The 19,515-nt window shown below is 40.2% G+C and overlaps 1 protein-coding gene across 1 annotated transcript in view; it reads right to left on the bottom strand.

Moving 5' to 3' along the window:
• Positions 1-19,515, bottom strand: part of cnih3 (cornichon family AMPA receptor auxiliary protein 3) — a 188,302-nt gene that overhangs the window by 20,840 nt on the left and 147,947 nt on the right. Inside the window, exons 6-7 of the mRNA XM_057822012.1 lie at positions 8,478-8,621; positions 7,970-8,026 (exon numbers count right to left, since the gene is read on the bottom strand). Coding sequence (XP_057677995.1) covers positions 7,999-8,026; positions 8,478-8,621 — 172 coding nt within the window. The 3' untranslated portion in view covers positions 7,970-7,998. The remainder of the gene's footprint in view (positions 1-7,969; positions 8,027-8,477; positions 8,622-19,515) is intronic.

The following is a 19,515-nucleotide window of genomic DNA, read 5'->3' as shown; positions in this document are numbered from 1 at the left end:
GTTTTAGTCTCCCAAAACACGCTTTTAGCTCATAATCGTTTCATCATCGTCATAAAAAATAGTGTTTGTTGACTAAATATTTTCGTTATCGTTATCACTGACGAAAACAACACTGTTGACAGCGCATGATACCATCCCTCATACTTCAAAGAGACTGGACATCCAAGGCCGTCAGTGGAAGCTAATGCCAGGCAATGAGTTAATTTTGGGGCATTTCAAGTCATTTCTCGATCATTTTCAGCCATTTTCTTTCACTTCCTGTTGATTTTGGAGCATGTACAGGTCACTTCCTGCTGATTTGGGGTTACTGAAAAGGAAGTGACTCAAAATCAAGAGGAGGTAAACTGTAAATTTCTTGATGACTTCTAAATGCCCGCCAAAGACTTGGTTAGAGTGCTTGAGCACCTGCCCCTTTGCGCCTACATGCCCAAAGTGCCCCTTTTGACTGACTGACTGTGCAGGCACTCCACCGAGTACTGTACTTGAACACCGACAACACCTAAAAACAAAAACAAAAAAGCCGTCTGCGTGCCCCTAAGCCGCCATAAAAACTGTGCTGATAGGGGCAGATGAACAACAAGTTGAAGAAAGAAGTTTTTATGTAGAGGTTGAAAGAAGAAAAGAGGCAAAGACTGACTGAGTCACAGCCAGAAAGAGTTGATGACAGTGTTGATTTCTATTCACAATTCACCCCTCCCAATTAAAGTCTGTCACAGTCACAGCCAATTATACTGTAAAGCTGGTTAGAATGGATGTTATGGTGATGTAAGGTGGACTAAAACTTTGATCCTTTTGATCAATGAGCCTCTGCTCCTCCATCGGTCTCTACACGGCCCTGTTAAGTGCCATTGAGGACGCTAAGTATCCAATGCAGTCAAAATTAACTGGATGTCAAGCGCTGTCAATGGCAGCCAGTGAGCTAACATAGACACTATTCTAATGGATGATTTTGGTACCAAGCAGTGACACCTTTTTAAAACAATGTATCAGTTCTTGGTGGGAGCATATCGGTAACCATTTGGGCTACAAAGTATCCCAATATATCACCTTTTCGATATATTTGTCACACCTCTACTTCCAACCCTCTAGCTGGTGGCCCCATCCCATTCTTCACCACAAACTGTGCCAAGAAAATTATGCTTTGCAGGGTTCTGGTTTATTCTTGCGATTTAGATGTAGATCAGACCGTCTTTATTCAGCCAATTCATGCAGAAATCTGAAATTATAATTTTGTGTCACATTGTACATTCTAAGTCTGTGAGCATTTCTGTTTTTTTCTTTCTGCTGCACCAGTAAAAGGGCATCGTCTGCCTTATCACTGCATATACAATAATCTTAGCCAGATTGTGAATAGACACATGCACTAGAAAGAGTGCTGGTATGACTAGAAAATAGGCCACAAGATTTCAGGCTTGCTTCACTTCCAGTTGAATCAGTTTTTAATACCGATATAATTTAACTTTTTATTTTTGACGCCCAGTATAAAACGACAGATTGACAAGGGGTATGCTACGTGATTCAAGTTTAGGTGGATGTGCCGTTTTCAGCAAGTTTCAGAAAATCTAATTACCCTACTTTCACCAACTTTGAGTGAGTAAATATTGCAACACAAAACCTCTGTTTACCACAGCTTTGCATCATACCTTCTAATCTACGTATGTAGTCTGCAGTTTTCTTTGAACTTGACTTTGCAGGATGTTTAGCATCTGAAGACTTCCCCCCAAGGACATACCAACCTCTGATAAGCAATGTGAATTTTTGTGACAACTGGGCTATATGCCTACAATATTTCTTAATAAGTCACACCTACCTATGGAATGATGCGATTAACCTTTTAATCACTTGATGGCACTGGTATTAGAATTTGGAACAGAAAAAAAATTAGGATTAAAAAAAAAATGTTTACAAAAAAGTGCCAGTTAACTACAAGTTAACTACAAAAAAGTGTGATTAACTGCAATTAAAAGTTTAATGGCTCGACAGCAAACTAAGCAGAAAATCATCATGATCAGTATTGGTCAAGATGATACAATAACATTAATAATTTTTCATTGGTGCTTAAAACACAATCACTTAGTTATATGAAAAAGTATCTGAACGTTTTGGAATTTCTCATACTTCTGTTTGAAATCACCATCAAATGCGATCTGATCTTTGTCAAAATCACACAGATGAAAATACAGTGTCTGCTTTAACTAACCCCCCCCCCCCCCAAACATTTATAGGTTTTCATATATTAATGAGGATAGCATGCAAACAATGACAGAAGGGGGGGAAATAGGTAAGTGAACCCTCTGACTGAGGAGAAAAAAAAGAGCAATTGAACCAATTTTTACCTAACATTTTAAGTCAGGTGTGTGCCCAACCAGTAATGAGTGGTTTAAAGCCATTGCTGTGTAAAAACAACATTGTTGCTCGTTTAGTGTTCATAAAAAGGCACTGGGATACTCCACAGATGTTTTGGCAAAACATTTTGTGGACTGATGAAACCAAAGTTGAACTGTTTGGGAGTAACACTCAACGTCATGTGTGGAGGAAAAATGGAACAGCTTACCAACGTCAACACCTCATCCCCACCGTGAAGGATGGTGGAGGAAACATCATGATTTGGGGCTGTTTTGCTACATCAGGGCCTGGACAACTTGCAGTCATTAATGGAAGAATGAATTCAAACATTTATCAGGATGTTTTGCAGGAAAGCCTGAGGCCGTCTGTCAGACAGTTTAAGCTAAAAAGAGGATGGATGCTGCAACAAACAATGATCCAAAACACAGAAGTAAATCAACTTCATAATGGTTTCAGAAGAACAAAATACTATTTCTGGAGTGGCCAAGTCAAATTCCAGACTTGAACCCCACTGAGATGCTGTGGCATAACCTAAAGACAGTTATTCATGCCAGATTAGTCTTGATTGATGTGCCGGACTTATCTGCAGCTACGGAAGCGTCTGGTTGAAGTTATTGCTACCAAAGGGGGGGCCACAAAATATTAAATGTGATGGTTCACTAACTTATTTTTCCCCCTTCTTTCATTGTTTGCATACGATCCTCATTAAAATATGAAAACATGAATGTTTGGGGTGTTTTAGTTAAAGCAGATATTGTTTTTTCATCTGAGAGCTTTTGACAACGATCAGATGACATTTGATGGCGATTTTATGCAGAAATGTGAGAAATTCCAAAAGGTTCAGATACCTTTTCATACAACTGTATATATTTTTTTCATCTTGCAAAGCGCTAAAGTGCATTTTAAATTGTAGCATTATCACACACATACAATAGCAGCAAAAATAAATACATTTTGCAGTAGCACACATACATAAGTAATCAAAGATCCAATGACATTTCACTGTTAAAATAATAATCACTGTACAGCTAGAAGCCACACGTATGCACTTGCTGGCCACAATTTTAGGTACACTTACTGAATGAAATGAGAGCAAGTGAATGAACGGTATCAAATTCTTGCTCATGGGTACCAGGTAACTCAGTCTGATGTAATGCCAACATAGACTGAAAAGCAATATATTTTTAGACTGCCCAGAGGGAGGTCTCAAGTTTTCGCTTACTTTGCTTTTCTTCTAGTTCTTCTAGAGGACACTAATATGGATCAGAATAAAATTTGGTGAGTATATTTTAGGAATGTATACGCATCGATCGTCAGAGCCTGATTTATTTATTTTTGTCTCAGCAAAGATTACAGGTAGTCCTTGGATTACGATATACCCGATTTATGTGATTTCGACTTTACGACACTGGAGTCTCGTCCTCCATTCTATCTCCAGTTGTTGTTTTTTTTTTGTCGCGTAACAGTGTACAGCCTGTGATTGAGCTCCGTATTTGTCTCAGTCTAACAGCTGTCAAGCTGCAAATATTTGTTTCGCCAATAAGGGCAGCTGTTGTCTCACTAAGGTTTATTGAAAATTTACATGATACGCAACTTATTTTCATTGCGTGCATTTTTTTTTTGTTTTCATGTCGGCGTTGTACATTTCTTGGGGCTATATTTATCTGGGTCTTGGAGAAAAGACACAGATAGTGTTATTCTGTTTTTTTTTTTTTTTTTTTTTTTTTTTTTTTTTTTTATGAGATTTCTTCGGCGCGCCGCGCAGCCTGAACCACTTGACCGATCGTTCAAGTATCAACACGTCCAGAATTTTTGCGCGACGCAGGGAATTTTTCAAACGACTAAAATTTTACGTTGCGCCGCAAACGGCAATTTTCTGAAAAAAATATCAATTTTCAAACTGTATCTAGTCCTACATTTTTTGACCAAATTACATAATTTAGGTATCAAAAATTCTGGCAAGGTGAGGGGCATAAAAGTTGTATACAGAATTTTGAAAAAATTTACGGTTCCCCGGAAAATTGCCAAAAACTTTCCCATTCATTTTTAATGGGAATAAAAGAAAAGTTTCAAAATGTATTTACTCCTTCAATTTTTGACCAAAACACACGATTTGGGCATCAAAGATTCCGGGACGGCGAGGGGCATAGAAGTCACAAAGAAAATTTTTTTGGAAAAAATGTAAAAATGCACTGTTTCCCAGAAATTTACCAAAAACTTGCCCATTCATTTTAATGGGAAACAAAGAAAAGTTTAAAAATATATCTAGTCCTTCAATTTTTGACCAAATTATACAATCTGGGCATAAAAAATTCCGGGATGGTGAGGGGCATAGAAGTTGTATACAAAATTTTGAAAAAAATTACAGTCCCCCGGAAATTTGCCGAAAAACTTGCCCATTCATTTTGAATGGGAAAAAAAGAAAAGTTTCAAAATGTATTTACTCCTTCAATTTTTGACCAAAACACACAATTTGGGCATCAAAAATTCCGGGACGGTGAGGGCCATAAAAGTTATATGCAGAATTTGAAAAAAAATTACGGTTCCCCAGAAATTTGACAAAAACTTGCCAATTCATTTTAATGGGAAACAAAAAAAATTCAAAATGTATCTAGTCCTACAATTATTCGTCAGGTGACAGTGACGATCTACGTCATCACGAGCGTCCATTGCACACTTAAAACATGGTTGGGGGCCCCCCAGAATTGATAAATCTAAATTCAAGACTTTTAAGACCTTATTTAATGCCATTTCAACAGAAAATTAATACTTTTCTTGCACCCATTATTTAGATCATATTGAATCATATTAAATAAATAAAGCACTGAACATAAAATTTAACCTCAATTACTAAGTGTGTTTGACAAAAGAATGCACATACATTGATGAAGATACAATTAAAACACATTTAAAGTAACATTATAAAGTCTGTCAGAATTTTTTTAAACACACACGCACATAATAATTATGGACAAAAAGAGGAGGAGGACAAGACTCAGACCAGCCATCTTCTGTAAAGGGCTAATCGCTAGTGCACCTGTCAAGACCCCAGTGAACATGGCTAACTCTTGAACTAAAACGGCGAAATTCATATTCATACGAAAGGCAAACCGAAATGTTTAAGCAGGTCCACTGCCTTCGCATGACCCACAAACTGCAACCTAAAGTATCTGGATGTAACTTGAGCCCCTATCACGTATTCCAAAATAACGGGAATATCGCGGGACTTAACCGTGCAGCAGTTGTGTGTAAAAACAATTTCCCGTGTCGACTGACATGGGAAGCAGTGTGCGTCAAAGCGCAGGCGTTAAATTCCCGGGTCACAGCAGATGGCTGATGACATAAATATCATAGCGGCGGCCGATGTAACTTCCTCCCTCTTCGCAGTAAGAGGAAAAGTGGTCAACAAACATCGCAATTATAAACATAGCAAGCTGGAAAGGGCTAAATTAAACTGAAAACATGACAAAAATTAAAATGTCAATTATTACATCGGGCTGGGACAGGGTTCTTTCTCGCTAACTTTTTTGAAATAACTATATAATAACGATGTATGAATGATAAACTAAGGAATACTTGTTATAAAATAAATAATTTGGATAAAAAAAAAAGAAAAAAGAAGGCGCTGTATGGTCATTGCAGAGCCAGAGCGTGCCTATATGCCCTTTTTAATCTTCCCCTCTGCGAGTCTGCAAAACCGCATCTGTTTATTTATATTTAACAAACTTTTCCAGCATTATTTCGTTATGTAAATAAATTTATAATGATCATAAAAATATGTAGTCTATTTAAACATTAAGAAAATGTGCGGTGTTTTTTTCTGCCAACTGAGAATTCATTACAAAAGACAGGCTTTTATGCAGACATCATCACAAATGTTATCACACAAAACGCGGGTCGGGCTTTAATACCCGTGGGCCAGTTCGGGTCGGGCTGGATTTTTCAGGCCCGATTTTACCCCTATCTTAAAGTCTTGATGAGCTTAAATTGGCTGCAGTTACGAAGTCGGGAATGCTCTCTCCCGAAAAAAAACACAATTTGACCAACATTATGTTTAACAAACTTTTCCAGCGTTATTTCATTGTGTAAATGCATTTATAGTGATCATAAAAATATGTAGACTATTTAAACCAGTGGTCTCAAACCGGTCCTCAAAGGGCCGCAGGGGGTACTGGATTTCATTCCAACCAAACGAGACAAATACCTTTTCACCAATCTGGTTTCTTACAAGTGTAATCAGTTGATTGCAATCAGGTGCTGCTTATGTTAGTAGAAACCTCATTGGTTGAACTGTTTGTGCTGGATCTGTTGGAACAAAAACCAGGACCCACTGCGGCCCTTTGTGGAGTCGGTTTGAGACCGCTGATTTAAACATTAAGAAAATGTGTTTTTTTTTTTCTGCCAACTGAAAATTCGTTACAAAAGTCAGTTACGACATCGGGAACGCTCCCTCTGGAACAAAAGGCAATATGACCAACATTTGACAGCTGATGCCGACCAAAAATGACGTAGTAGCCGAAACAGCTCACCAATGGACTCATTTCAAGTATATGAATGGTGGTCTGTTTTGGTGTTCAGAATCCACAATACTTCTTCCTGCAGGATTTTCGTTCCACCGACAAACGGATGCATTCCCGATGCAGAGGTGGGTGGATTCTCCGTTTTGCCGGTTGTTTGTGGTTTGGCACGCACGAATTGCATTTCGATTTGTAGTTCAGTGCATCGTAAAAATTCCATGCGTCATCTTCGGTATGGATTTAAAAACAAACAAACAAAAAAAAAAACTTCCTCACGGATATAATTCAGGTTGCACTGAGATGTTCTTGAAAATTAAGACCACAGTGAAAAAAATCCAGACTTACAACAGCTAATTTAATACTTTTAATACCTTTTAATAATGGAATACTAAATTCAATGCTTTTTTAATACTTTTAATAACCTGCGGGTACCATGACGGTGCCCTCCATAGATCAAAACATGTATTAATTACTAAAGATTTTTAAATTAATGGCAATATAGCAAAAGAGAGAAATTGTGGCTTATTAGAGCCTACAAGTCTTTAAGTCCGACGTTCCCTTTAAATGTAAATCCACAGCAAATATCAGTGAAAAGAAGAACTCTTGTGTTTCCTCTTGTGAACAAGCCAGAATACAGTGTAACATTTTCGCCATCCACTAGCATTAATGGTAAGTAAAGTATCTTATTTTTTTTTACTTTATTTTATCAATAGGACATATGATACATGTTAGGGGTACTTAAAGGGTTAATTCCAACTTACGCGGAAATACGGGTTACGTCGCCAACGTAGGAACGGAACTCATTCGTAACCCGTGGACTACCTGTAATTAGATTAAGTAATTGCGGACTTATGGTTGCCTGTCGGTTCTGAGTTGAGGGAGCCGGGCAGTCGTAGTTCATTTTTAACTTGTTATATACAGTACATAATTTGAGTAGTGCTCATTAGAAGGTGTACTTAATGTTGTGGCCAGCATATTGTATGCTATATCAGGAGTATCTATTGACACATGAATAAAACATTTACAAGTGTGGATAACAACATCACTGTATTGTGACAGAAAATAATGTATAAATAAATATAGTGTTAAAAATGTAAGGATGGTACCTTTCAAGTGTTCCCATTGATAAGACCTATTAGAGGGATATTTCCAGGTTCCACACACTGCAGCCCCAAAATGACACATGTAACAAGATCCGCAGTGATTATTATCAGCAACATTAGACAGCATTTTCACAAGAATAGCATATTTCAACAAATAACATCATCCAATATGGACAGACATAATATGTTAAATTCTTCAAGTGCTTGTCAATGAAGTAAAGAATCAAATTCTCTTAACATCACATGCATTAGCGACAACAAACCTAACTGTACACCCTACGTATTTTAGCAGACCTGAACCTGCATGTGATTGCTAGAGAAATGGTTACTTTATTCAGTGAGTTGCACTCTTACTGCTTTTGTCAGACCTTGAAAAGTTGGAATAAAAGGTAGGTGTGATGTAACCTTGGTCTAGTTCTGTTTTTATGCGTCATTTTACCTGCAGCTGCTGTAATCGACTGTTTGACCCGTGATACATCTATGGCTCCCTCACTTAATGCTGGATGCTCACCAGTAGAGATAGTAGAAGAAGGACAGGACAAAGAAGGACAGCTTGCACCAGGCCTCCTTCAGGCAGAACTTGAGTGTGTCGCCGTTCATAACCGAAGCTGGGTCATAGATCAATTCCTTGGTATCCGTTGGGGAATGGAAGTACCTACCACAGAGGGGAAAAAACATACTACGGGTAGTTGACCTGTTCGACATGACTCCATTGTGTGTTTAGGGGAGGCTGGGATTAAAAAAAGTATGTTAAGAAAATGGTAAAGATTAAAATATGGAAGAATCTGTATTACTGGGTTCCCCTCTCCACATTTATAGCAGTTATTGTGCACTCACACTTCTCTGCCACATCCTAATCTGACCGATCATCCCTCTTCCATCCCAATGGTGTATGTCCCCTGAGTAAAGGTAGCCATAAAGAGCTTGAAGCACTATTTACAGCTAGGTAGCATATATGGTATAGTCATATGTTTTTGTAAATCTATTCTATAGTTTTTTTCTTTCTGCCACCTTTATTCCTTCTCTTTCCAGCTGCATGTGTAACAGGTACACGCAGATCAGAGTGGACGCGTTGTGCGGCGCGTGTTTGAGTCCTGACCTGAGCATAATTAGGACGATTTTATGGCGCCGCTGTCAAATAAAGTGTTACCTATTAACCCAAATAAATCAACAAATAAGCTGAACTGGACTATAAGCTGCAAGATTCAAAAGAAGGGGGAAAAATAGTGGTTTTTAGTCCGAAAAATTACGGTAATACAATATTTATTTATTTATTTTATTATTTTAATTACTTAATTTCATTAGCATTGGTTCTACAAGCCCGGAGGCTCAAGACATTTAGTTTGAAAGGTGCCAATTCTGAAACTCCATGGGAGCGTGCGTTCCAGATGTTCTGTCAGACTTTTCACCCCATCAGAAATTGCAACTGACGGCAAGTTTGGGACACTCAAAAACTGGGTCTCATGCATCCAATTGCTCAGCTAAACAGGATCTCGATGCACGCTTGTGTGGAAAAGCAGTTCACAACAAAAAGTTATTCCGTTTTCGCCGAAACTAGTAAAGCTCTTTACAAGTAGGGTTGGTCATCGAGCATCGATGGGATCCATGATCAAAACTCTGATGCTCCCAGAACCGTTCAAATTTTAAAATTTCGATTCCAAGTTTCGATGCCCTGACTGCCGATCGGAAAAAAATCTGCCGAACAACTTGAAGAAGAAGCCACGTGAAGCGTGTTTTTGTGCATTGTAACTCGATTTCAACCATGGACACGGTGCGGCGGCACTTAAAAGTTTGGCTCAACTTCAAAAAGAAAAATGACCAGTCAGCTCAGTGCAACATTTGCAACACAGCTATATAATGCAAAGGTGGCTGCATAACCAATATAATTAAACACCTCCGTCTTCATGGAATACAAGTGTCGAGTAGTGTATAGGTGAGTGCCGTGTATTTGACACGCTGCGCCGGTCCTCTAACCAGTCAGAACCAGGTAAGTAAAACAATAAATTACGTCTATCTTCTGCCGCCCCCACGAGCCGACCCCGGATTAAGCGGTAGCTGATGGATGGATGGATGGATGGATGGATGGATGGATGGATGCTAATCTGGACTGGGTTTTACAAGTAGTTTTTTTGTTTGTTTGTTTGATATTCGGCTTTAGTTAGCCCATCAGTGGGAGCGCAATAACTGGTAAAAATGCCTGCAGCATAATACACTCTAAAACATAAGCAAAAGAATATGTGTAAATGTTTTCTCTGTGAGCTTTTGAGAAATAAACATCTTTGTGAAACTTCATCACATTCAAGTTAAAACACAGACAGTGGGGAGAACAAGTATTTGATACACTGCCGATTTTGCTGTTTTTCCCACTTGCAAGCCATGTAGAGGTCCGTAATTTGTATCATAAGTTTTCATCAACTGTGAGGGAGAATCTAGGAATCTAATACAAAAATCCAGAAAATCACATTGTATAATTTTTAAATAATAAATTTGTATTTAACTGCATGAAATACGTATTTGATACATTACCAACTAGTAAATATTTCGGCTCTTAGTTCTTTTTCAAGAACCCCTCCTGTTCACCACTTATTACCGGAAGTAACTGCACCTGTTTGAACTCGTTACCTTTATAAAAGACACCTGTTCACATGCTCAAACAAATAAACTCCAACCTCTCCACAATGGCCAAGACCAAACAGCTGTGTAAGGACATCAGGGATAAAATAATAGACCTGTAAATTCTATCATAAATTCTCTTCAACTGTGAGGGATGGAATCTAATACAAAAAAACAGAAAATCAGGGTGTATGATTTTTAAATAATAAATTTGCATTTAATTGCATGAAATAAGTATTTAATACATCACAAAAATCGAACTTAATATTTGGTACATAAACCTTTGTTTGCTATTACAGATACCAAACGTTTCCTGTAGTCCTTGACAAGGTTTGCACACACAGCAGCAGGGATTTTGGCCCACTCCTCCATGCAGATCTTCTCCAGAGCCTTCAGGTTTCGGGGCTGCTACCGGGCAACACAGACTTTCAGCTCCCTCCATAGATTTTCTATCGGGTTCACCTAACCTAACCCTAACCCTAACCCTTAAGATGCTTCTTACGGAGCCACTCTTTAGTTGCCTTGTCTGTGTGCTTTGGGTCATTGTCATGCTGGAATACCCAGCCATGACCCATCTTCAGGGCTCTCACTGAAGGAAGGAGGTTTTCAGCCAAGATCTGGCGATGCATAGCCCCCTCCATCCTCCCCTCAATACGGTGCAGTCGTCCTGTACCCTTGGCAGAGAAGCAGCCCCCAAAAATGATGTTTCCTCCTCCATGTTTCACGGTTGGGATGGTGTTCTTGGGGTTGTATTCATCCTTCTTTTTCCTCCAAACACAACGAGCCGAGTTTAGACCAAAAAGTTCAATTTTGGTCTCATCCGACCACATGACCTTCTCCCATTGCTCCTCTGGATCATCCAGATGGTCAGTGGCAAACTTCAGACGTGTCTGGACATGCACCGGCTTCAGCAGCAGGACCTTGCGTGCGCTGTAGGATTTTAATCCATGACGGCGTAATGTGTTTCCGATGGTTTTCTTCGAGACTGTGGTTCCAGCTCTCTTCAGGTCATTGACCAGGTCCTGCCGTGTAGTTCTGGGCTGATCCCTCACCTTCCTCATGATCATGCCCCACGAGGTGAGATTTTGCATGGAGCCCCAGAACGAGGCAGATTGACCGTCAACTTGAACTTCTTCCATTTTCTAATAATCGCTCCAACAGTTGTTACCTTCTCACCAAGCTGCTTGCTTATTTTCCTGTAGCCCATCCCAGCCTTGTGCAGGTCTATTATTTTATCCCTGATGTCCTTACACAGCTGTTTGGTCTTGGCCATTGTGGAGAGGTTGGAGTTTATTTGTTTGAGCATGTGAACAGGTGTCTTTTATAAAGGTAACAAGTTCAAACAGGTGCAGTTACTTCCGGTAATAAGTGGTGAACAGGAGGGGTTCTTAAAAAAGAACTAAGAGCCGAAATATTTACTAGTTGGTAATGTATCAAATACTTATTTCATGCAGTTAAATACAAATTTTTTATTTAAAAAATATACAATGTGATTTTCTGGATTTTTGTATTAGATTCCTAGATTCTCCCTCACAGTTGATGAGAACTTATGATACAAATTACGGACCTCTACATGGCTTGCAAGTGGGAAAACCAGCAAAATCGGCAGTGTATCAAATACTTGTTCTCCCCACTGGATATTTATATAAAACGTAAAATAGCTCAGTGAGAAATTCATATTTAATTGAAAGTTCATGTAATTTAAAAATAATCGAAGTTAAGAAATTAATATAAATTATGCAATTTTTCAGACACTGCCTAATAAAAGAATCGGAATCGAGAATCATTTGGAACCGGAATCGAAAGATGGAATCGGAATCAGAACCGGAACTGTTCAAACCCTATTTAACCCAACCCTATTTATAAAGCTATTACAATCTCTCCTACTCCTTAAAATAAGACTCAGCGTTTTCTTGTGCATCATGCGGATTCGATCGAGAGCCAGGCGAGTGGGCTGAGTTCTAGCGGCGACGAAGCCGAGCGAAGTTGCTCCCGGGGTGTGAAAGTCGTGGAAAAAAAACGTGACATTAAGAGGAAGTGGTCGTGCTATAAACTTATTGTACTAAACCACAGCAAATGCACATATATTCATTTAAATACTTCTTTAATCAAGCGAACAGTATAAAAATACACTGTACTCGATGTGACGCGGGACATCAATGGAAAACAACTTCAGAATGAGTGTGTAGCAGAAATTAAGCAAATTTATTTCATTTTCGTTCAATAATTGGATATACTAGTATTTCTTTGATACTTCAAAATACTTCCAAGCCGAGGACATGTTGGTAGTTGATCAGTAGTGATAGCTCGCCGTGTTTTGATTACATCATCACAAGAGGACTAAGGTTCTTCACACTTTTCGGTGGTAAACTTCAATTCAATTCAATTTTATTTGTATAGCCCTATATCACAACAGGTTTGTCTCCGAGGGCTTTACACAATCATTTTGATACACAGTCAGACACAGTAGATGAATGAGGTGAGTCCATGTCCTGGGCATCCCCAATCCTTAGACCCTCCATGGCGGCAAGGAAAAACTCAAAAAACCCCAATAGGAAAAAAGAGAAACCTTGGGGAGAATCACAATGAGGAGAGATGCACTCCCCGAAACGGACAGGCTACAGATGCACCAGGAATGATGATGGTTTGTAGCAGAAGGAGTTCCAGTTTGTAGAGATGCAGTGGAGTAAGGGAACATGAGGAGGTCCATCTAGCCAGATGAGACTTTTGGCTTTTTATCCGAAAATGCAATTTTAGCTATTTTTAGACGAAAGTTTTCGGTACCAAATTTTCAGTCACATCTCTAGTAAGCAACAATAAAACATGAGTGCATGAGAAGAATACTTGTGTGGGAAGACAAAAGAGCCCCTGTATGCAAAAATGTGTAAGTACATAAATGACTAGAACAGGCCAGTGTGTTGACCGAACCACATCACACCCTCGCCATGTAATAATAGATGGGCATAATTTTATAAGATGACATCGTGTTCAATCAACCAGTTGCGCCCATTTGCGGCTGACGCTTACGAAAGATAATCAGCTTTGGCCTAACCCCAGGGACGAACTCTTTTTCTCAGTCCAAGACTGATGCCACTCTCGGACGATGCATCGCCAGCCAATCAGATCCAACGCCCCGGCTCTCAACCCCCTTCAAAAAAACTAAACCAGGATTGCCCAAGTCCGGTCCTCGAGAGCCATTATCCAGCTTGTTTTCCATGTTGCCCTCCTTAAAAGGGTACCACGTATAGAAAAACATGTAATTCTTAAAAGATAAATGTTAGTATGAGTTGTTATAATTTGATATCAAAACCCCTTTTAATGTTTTCATTTTAATGAAATTTGTAAAATTAGTTAAGCTAGTAGGTCGCCATTGTTGTTGACAACGCAATGCACTCTCGGCATGCTTCCACATTGTCACTCTTTAGCTACATAATACATGTCGTTGGTTCTGCTCTTCTAATTTGAATCTGAGCGGAAAAGGATGAGCAAGGACAGATCTCTCGATATTTCACAAAACGAGAAGCAAAAATAATTAAATGAAGCTCTCCAGTGGGATTCAAGTCCACGTTTCCCGTGTGACAGATGAGCACCTAGACCACATTCGCCTACACTATGTCAGAGTCATGATTTGCCTTATATGTAATTATATATGTCGGTCTCTGTGGGGTAATACCTGAAACGTACGGTCCGCGAATGCAGAAGCAAGCAGACAACAATAACATAGGGATTGTGTAAAAGGGTTTATTAAACACGCACAAAAACAAAAGGGTCCTTAACTCATTTTCTCCCAAAAAACGTATAAATACGTTCTATTTTTATTTGCTTCAGTGTCCCAAAAACGTATTGATACGTCTTTTGCGTTTTTTTTTTAAATTTATTATTATTTTTTTTTACAAGAGACATCTATAGGTTCCGATCTATCTAAAATATAATGCACAAAGCTCAAAACCCATTTTAAAGCAATAAAACTGGCCACTGGAGGTCAGTAGTAAGAACTCATCTCGGGCCAAGAAAGGAATTGAAGAAAAATAGTCAGGAAACCGAAGTTGGAGGGATCTTGTGAAGACGCGTGAGAATTTGAGAAAAATGGAGAACGGTCGGGAAAAAAAAGGCAAACGACACTGAAGGAGTGTTTTGTCAACAAAATGAAACCATTGTCAAAGAAGGATTTTAAAAAAATCTATCTTGATGAGACAGACGGTGACGTCCACAACCGATCTTGATCCGGACTTGTCAGATTAGACACGGGAGCAGCCGAGAGCCTTCCCCGTTGTTAGGTAGTTATACAATAGTTCAACAGTTCAATAGATTAGTTATGTGTAAATAAATTGTTACTTTGCAATCAAAAGCTCTATTTGTCTGGTTGTTTATGTTATTTTGTAAAAGGAAAACATTATTCAGATGTTTGGGATGTAACTAAAGCAAAAAATAGCTGTGTATAAGTCAAAGTTATGTTTGAAATGTATGCTTTCACAAAAAGCTCAATTTCTCCGTTTTTTTCATCAGAAATTGGAAAATTGCTCAAGCTAAGCTATGATTTCTAAAGAATGGGAAAACATATGAACTAACTTTTTTTTCTGCTGAAAGAAGAGAGTCTAATCTTTCTTTTGGCGGGTTCCATGTTTATATAGCAATAGAGCAGAATTTTCTGTGGGCCTTGCAAAATCAGTCAAAATCCAGTAAAACGGCCGGGAGCGAAGGGCCTTGCTTCAGTGAAAATGGCTGGCAGTGGTTGGGCTGGCAGTGAATGAGTTAACAGTAGGTCGAGATCAATAAAAAAAAAAAAAAAACAAGGGAAAACTGCGGTGAGGGGCAGACGAACTGAAAAACCAAGGCATAGATGCAACTCGCAATGAACAAACTGTCAAATGGCGGAAAGTCAGTATCTCAGCAAGCCACCTTGGACCGGTTTTAAGACACTGCTGATGAGCTGGAATTGGATGCAGGTACGACGTTGGGAACTCATCCCACAGCTCTGTAACAAAACCATCTGACCAGCAGCAGAATGTGACAAAATCATGCCAGTCGTCATACTAGCTTCGCTTGCTAGCTAACACGGCCAAGTCTTCGGATGACAAAAGTTAGGGTTCTTGGAACAGTACGAAACAAACGCGCGGCATTTGGCCAATCGCCAACAACCACCATAAAGGGAGTATACCAAACTCTCCTGTGGCACATTAAAACTGTCCCAGCATTTAAAGATACTCAAATTTACTCTCTGAATGTCCAAGCACTTGGAGGTCAGAAAAAAGAGATCATAGAAAAAGATGGTTGTTGACAGATGTGGGTGGCAGACCAGTCAAGCTTTAGGTTCCTCAACATATTACACGAAAGTATTATGCACTAATATGTTGTTATGAAATTGTAATAGTTAAGATATATTATTTATTATGGAGTTGATGGATAAATTCATATCCATTTTAAACACAGCACTGGTAATCATGGGTCCTTTTTTTAAAGCAGAGGAGGTTTGTTCTCCTTTAAAAGGTGTGTAATTTGAAATTTAACTAATATGGACTATTAATAGCTGGATTAAGTTGGAGCGGATCTTGGGCTGTTTCCTGGAGATCCTCAATTCCAATGAGAGTTACTGTAATTAAGAGCTAGGATGAAGAAATTGGAAAAAACGTGAAAGGAGCTGTTTACCTACTGTGTAGTCTCATTTCACAGCCACAAATGCATTTTTAATGGAACTAAGTAATGAGGAGTTTACTAAATAATGGCGCCCAAAATACTTGTGTATTACACGGATGGAAGAAAAAAAAAGCAATAAAAAGTACTTCAAGCCTTTGGAATTACCTGGACTTCAGTGTGTATTGGTCATTGTATGAGATTTGATCTCAGTCTAAGCCTTCCCAACACTGTGTTTATCCCAAAATAATTATTTCTCTTTTACAAATAGGGGTGGGAACCTCTGGATACATCATGAGAAAAGACGATTTATGATAAGACGCAAGATAACAATAATCTCATGATATGGCGAAACAACAATACACACAAAAGTGACATGGGTCAGAAAATCATTCTAGTATATCATAGAAAACAACTCATTAACAGAAAAAACAAGGTATTTTCATTGCTATGCTGTGAATTGGAATGTGTTTAGGTCAGGAGAGTTTGCAGGCCAATTGATCACAGTAATGCCATTGTCAGTAAACCATTTACCAGTGGTTTTGGCACTGTGAGCAGGTGCCAGGTCGTGCTGAAAAATGAAATTGTCATCTCCATAAAGCTTTTCAGCAGATGGAAGCATAAAGTGCTCCAAAATCTCCTGATAGCTAGCTGCAAGCACCTTGCCCAAAAACACAGTAGACCAACACCAGCAGCTGACATGGCACCCCAGACCATCACTGACTGTGGGTACTTGACACTGGACTTCAGGCATTTTGGCATTTCCTTCTCCCCAGTCTGTCTCCAAACTCTGGCTTTGATTTCCGAATGACATGCAAAATTTGCTTTCAAAAGTACTTTGGACCACTGAGCAACAGTCCAGTGCTGCTTCTCTGTAGCCTAGGTCAGGCGCTTCTGCCGCTGTTTCAGGTTCAAAAGTGGCTTGACCTGGGGAATGCGGCACCTGTAGCCCATTTCCAGCACACACCTGTGCACGGTGGCTCTGGATGTTTCTACTCCAGACTCAGTCCACTGTTTCTGCAGGTCACCCAAGGTCTGGAATCGGCCCTTCTCCAAAATCTTTCTCAGGGTGCGGTCACCGCTTCTGGTTGTGCAGCGTTTCTGCCACACTTTTTCCTTCCTACAGACTTTCCACAGAGTTGCCTTGATACAGCACTCTGGGAACAGCCTATTCGCTCAGAAATTTCTTTCTGTGTCTTAGCCTCTTGCTTGAGGGTGTCAATGAAGGCCTTCTTGGCAGCAGTCAGGTCGGCAGTCTTGCCCATGATTGCGGTTTTGAGTAATGAACCAGGCTGGAAGTTTTTAAAAGCCTCAGGAATCTTTCGCAGGTGTTTTGAGTTAATTCGTTGATTCAGATGATTAGGTTAGTAGCTTCTTTATAGTACCTTTTCATGATATGCAGATTTTTTTTAAATAGGGATTTTTGTTTTTTCTTGACTTTTTTGCCAAAATCATCTATATTAAAACAATAAAAGGCTTGAACTACTTCAGCTGTGTGTACTGAACCTAAAATATATGTCTAATGTTTATCAGTACATTACAGAAATTAATGAGCTTTAGCACAATATACTTTATATTTTTTGAGAAGGACCTGTATATATATTGGAAAACACAGACAAGACTGAAAAAGCAGTTTCTGCTCTTGCACTCCTCTTTAAAAGAAACTGCTGTACTTTAAGCCAAAACAACTGTTGTGTTTGATAGAACAATATGTCTATGTCATATTTGTTTGAGTTCTGTTCTTTTTTCCTATATTCGGCACCTGATTGAGCCAGATGGGTGTGGTAATGCGACACACCTGTGCTGCATTAGGAAAGCTTGATATTTAAGGAAGCCTGTCACCATCTGCAAGTGTCGGACTATTACATGCCAACCTGCTTGCTTACCGCTGTGTGCATCTCGAGTTCTACTTGCCATTTACGGTTGTATTCTTTGTTATCATATTGTTGTGCTAGTATTTTTGTTGGACTTTGCTGTCATTTAGTTTAGCCTTTTTCCGGCCCTTGCGCCTCCTCCTTAGTTTACTCGCCGACTAGGTTCGTGCCATTTTTATTTTGTATTTTGTCTCGCGTTTTCTGGCGTGCTCCCTTAGTTCTCATTTTGTAATAAATACGACAAACTTCCACCTCTGTGTTGGACCCATGCTTAACGGCTTGCCGTATCATAACAGAATAGTCCGACCACATGGATCCCACAGACTTGGAGGGTGTTTACAATGCTCTGGCTGGTCACGACCGCATGATCGGTAAACATGAGCAATCGTTGCGCGAATTAGTGCGTTTGATCGGTTCTTTAACCACAAGAATTGAAAACATGGCATCCCCTAAACAAACTAGTGCTACTAGTAATATGGCCGCGGCGTCTGAACAATCCACCCCACCGGCGTCATTTCGAGAGCCGGTACTGCCACACCCCTGTCGTTACGAAGGCGAGCCTGGCGCATGCCGACAATTTTTACACCAGTGCTCCCTCGTCTTCGATCAACAGCCATACACGTTTGCTAGTGACAGATCCCGGGTAGGGTACGCTATGAGTCTACTTACCGGTAGAGCAGCTACATGGGCCATGGCGGTAAGCAACACAAGGCCCGCGATCCGTAATTCATTTGAAACTTTTGAGGCGGAGTTCGTGACTGTTTTTGATCATCCGGTTAGAGGCAAGGAGGCAGCCAGCCGCCTGCTGGATTTTTTTCAGGGCAGTCTGTCCGCAGCTGACTACTCCGTTCAGTTCCGCATTTTGGCGGCGGAGTGCGGGTTTGGTGACGCAGCACTGTGTGGAATTTTTCGGCGAGGGCTGTCTTCTAAAATCAAAGATGAGCTGGCTTCCCGGGACGAATCTTCAAGTCTGGAGGAGCTGATTTCCTTATCCGTCTCTCTGGATGGTCGGCTGAAGGAACGCGAGAGGGAACGGGCCATGGAGCACCGGGGATATCCGTGGTCGTCGCCGAGGGGCTGCCCGACTGCCATCGGTGAGGACGGCTTCGTTGAGTCACCGGTCGTCCGGGCGCCGTCGCAGAGTCCGGGCTCGATGAGGGAGGAGTCCATGCGAATCGGCGGTGGGCGTCTCTCTGCAGCGGAGCGACGGGGACGGATGAGAGCAGGTGTGTGTCTGTACTGTGGTTTGCCGGGGCACCGTCTCGCCACCTGTGACGTGATCCCCTCGCGTCGACCTGGATCTGCTCCCCCTGGGGTTCGCCTTCCCCGAGGGGGGACAAGGTTCGTGCACGACAACATCCCATCAAGTGAGTCTCATCACGGAGAGTTAAAAGAACAAATAAAACCCCAGGATATTACGCGACTGCAATT

This window comes from Corythoichthys intestinalis, chromosome 19 (genome assembly GCF_030265065.1).
Source record: "Corythoichthys intestinalis isolate RoL2023-P3 chromosome 19, ASM3026506v1, whole genome shotgun sequence".
NCBI classification, from domain to species: Eukaryota; Metazoa; Chordata; class Actinopteri; order Syngnathiformes; family Syngnathidae; genus Corythoichthys; species Corythoichthys intestinalis.
The sequence above is the reverse complement of the archived record's forward strand: the minus strand, read 5'-3'. Positions and strand labels throughout refer to the sequence as shown.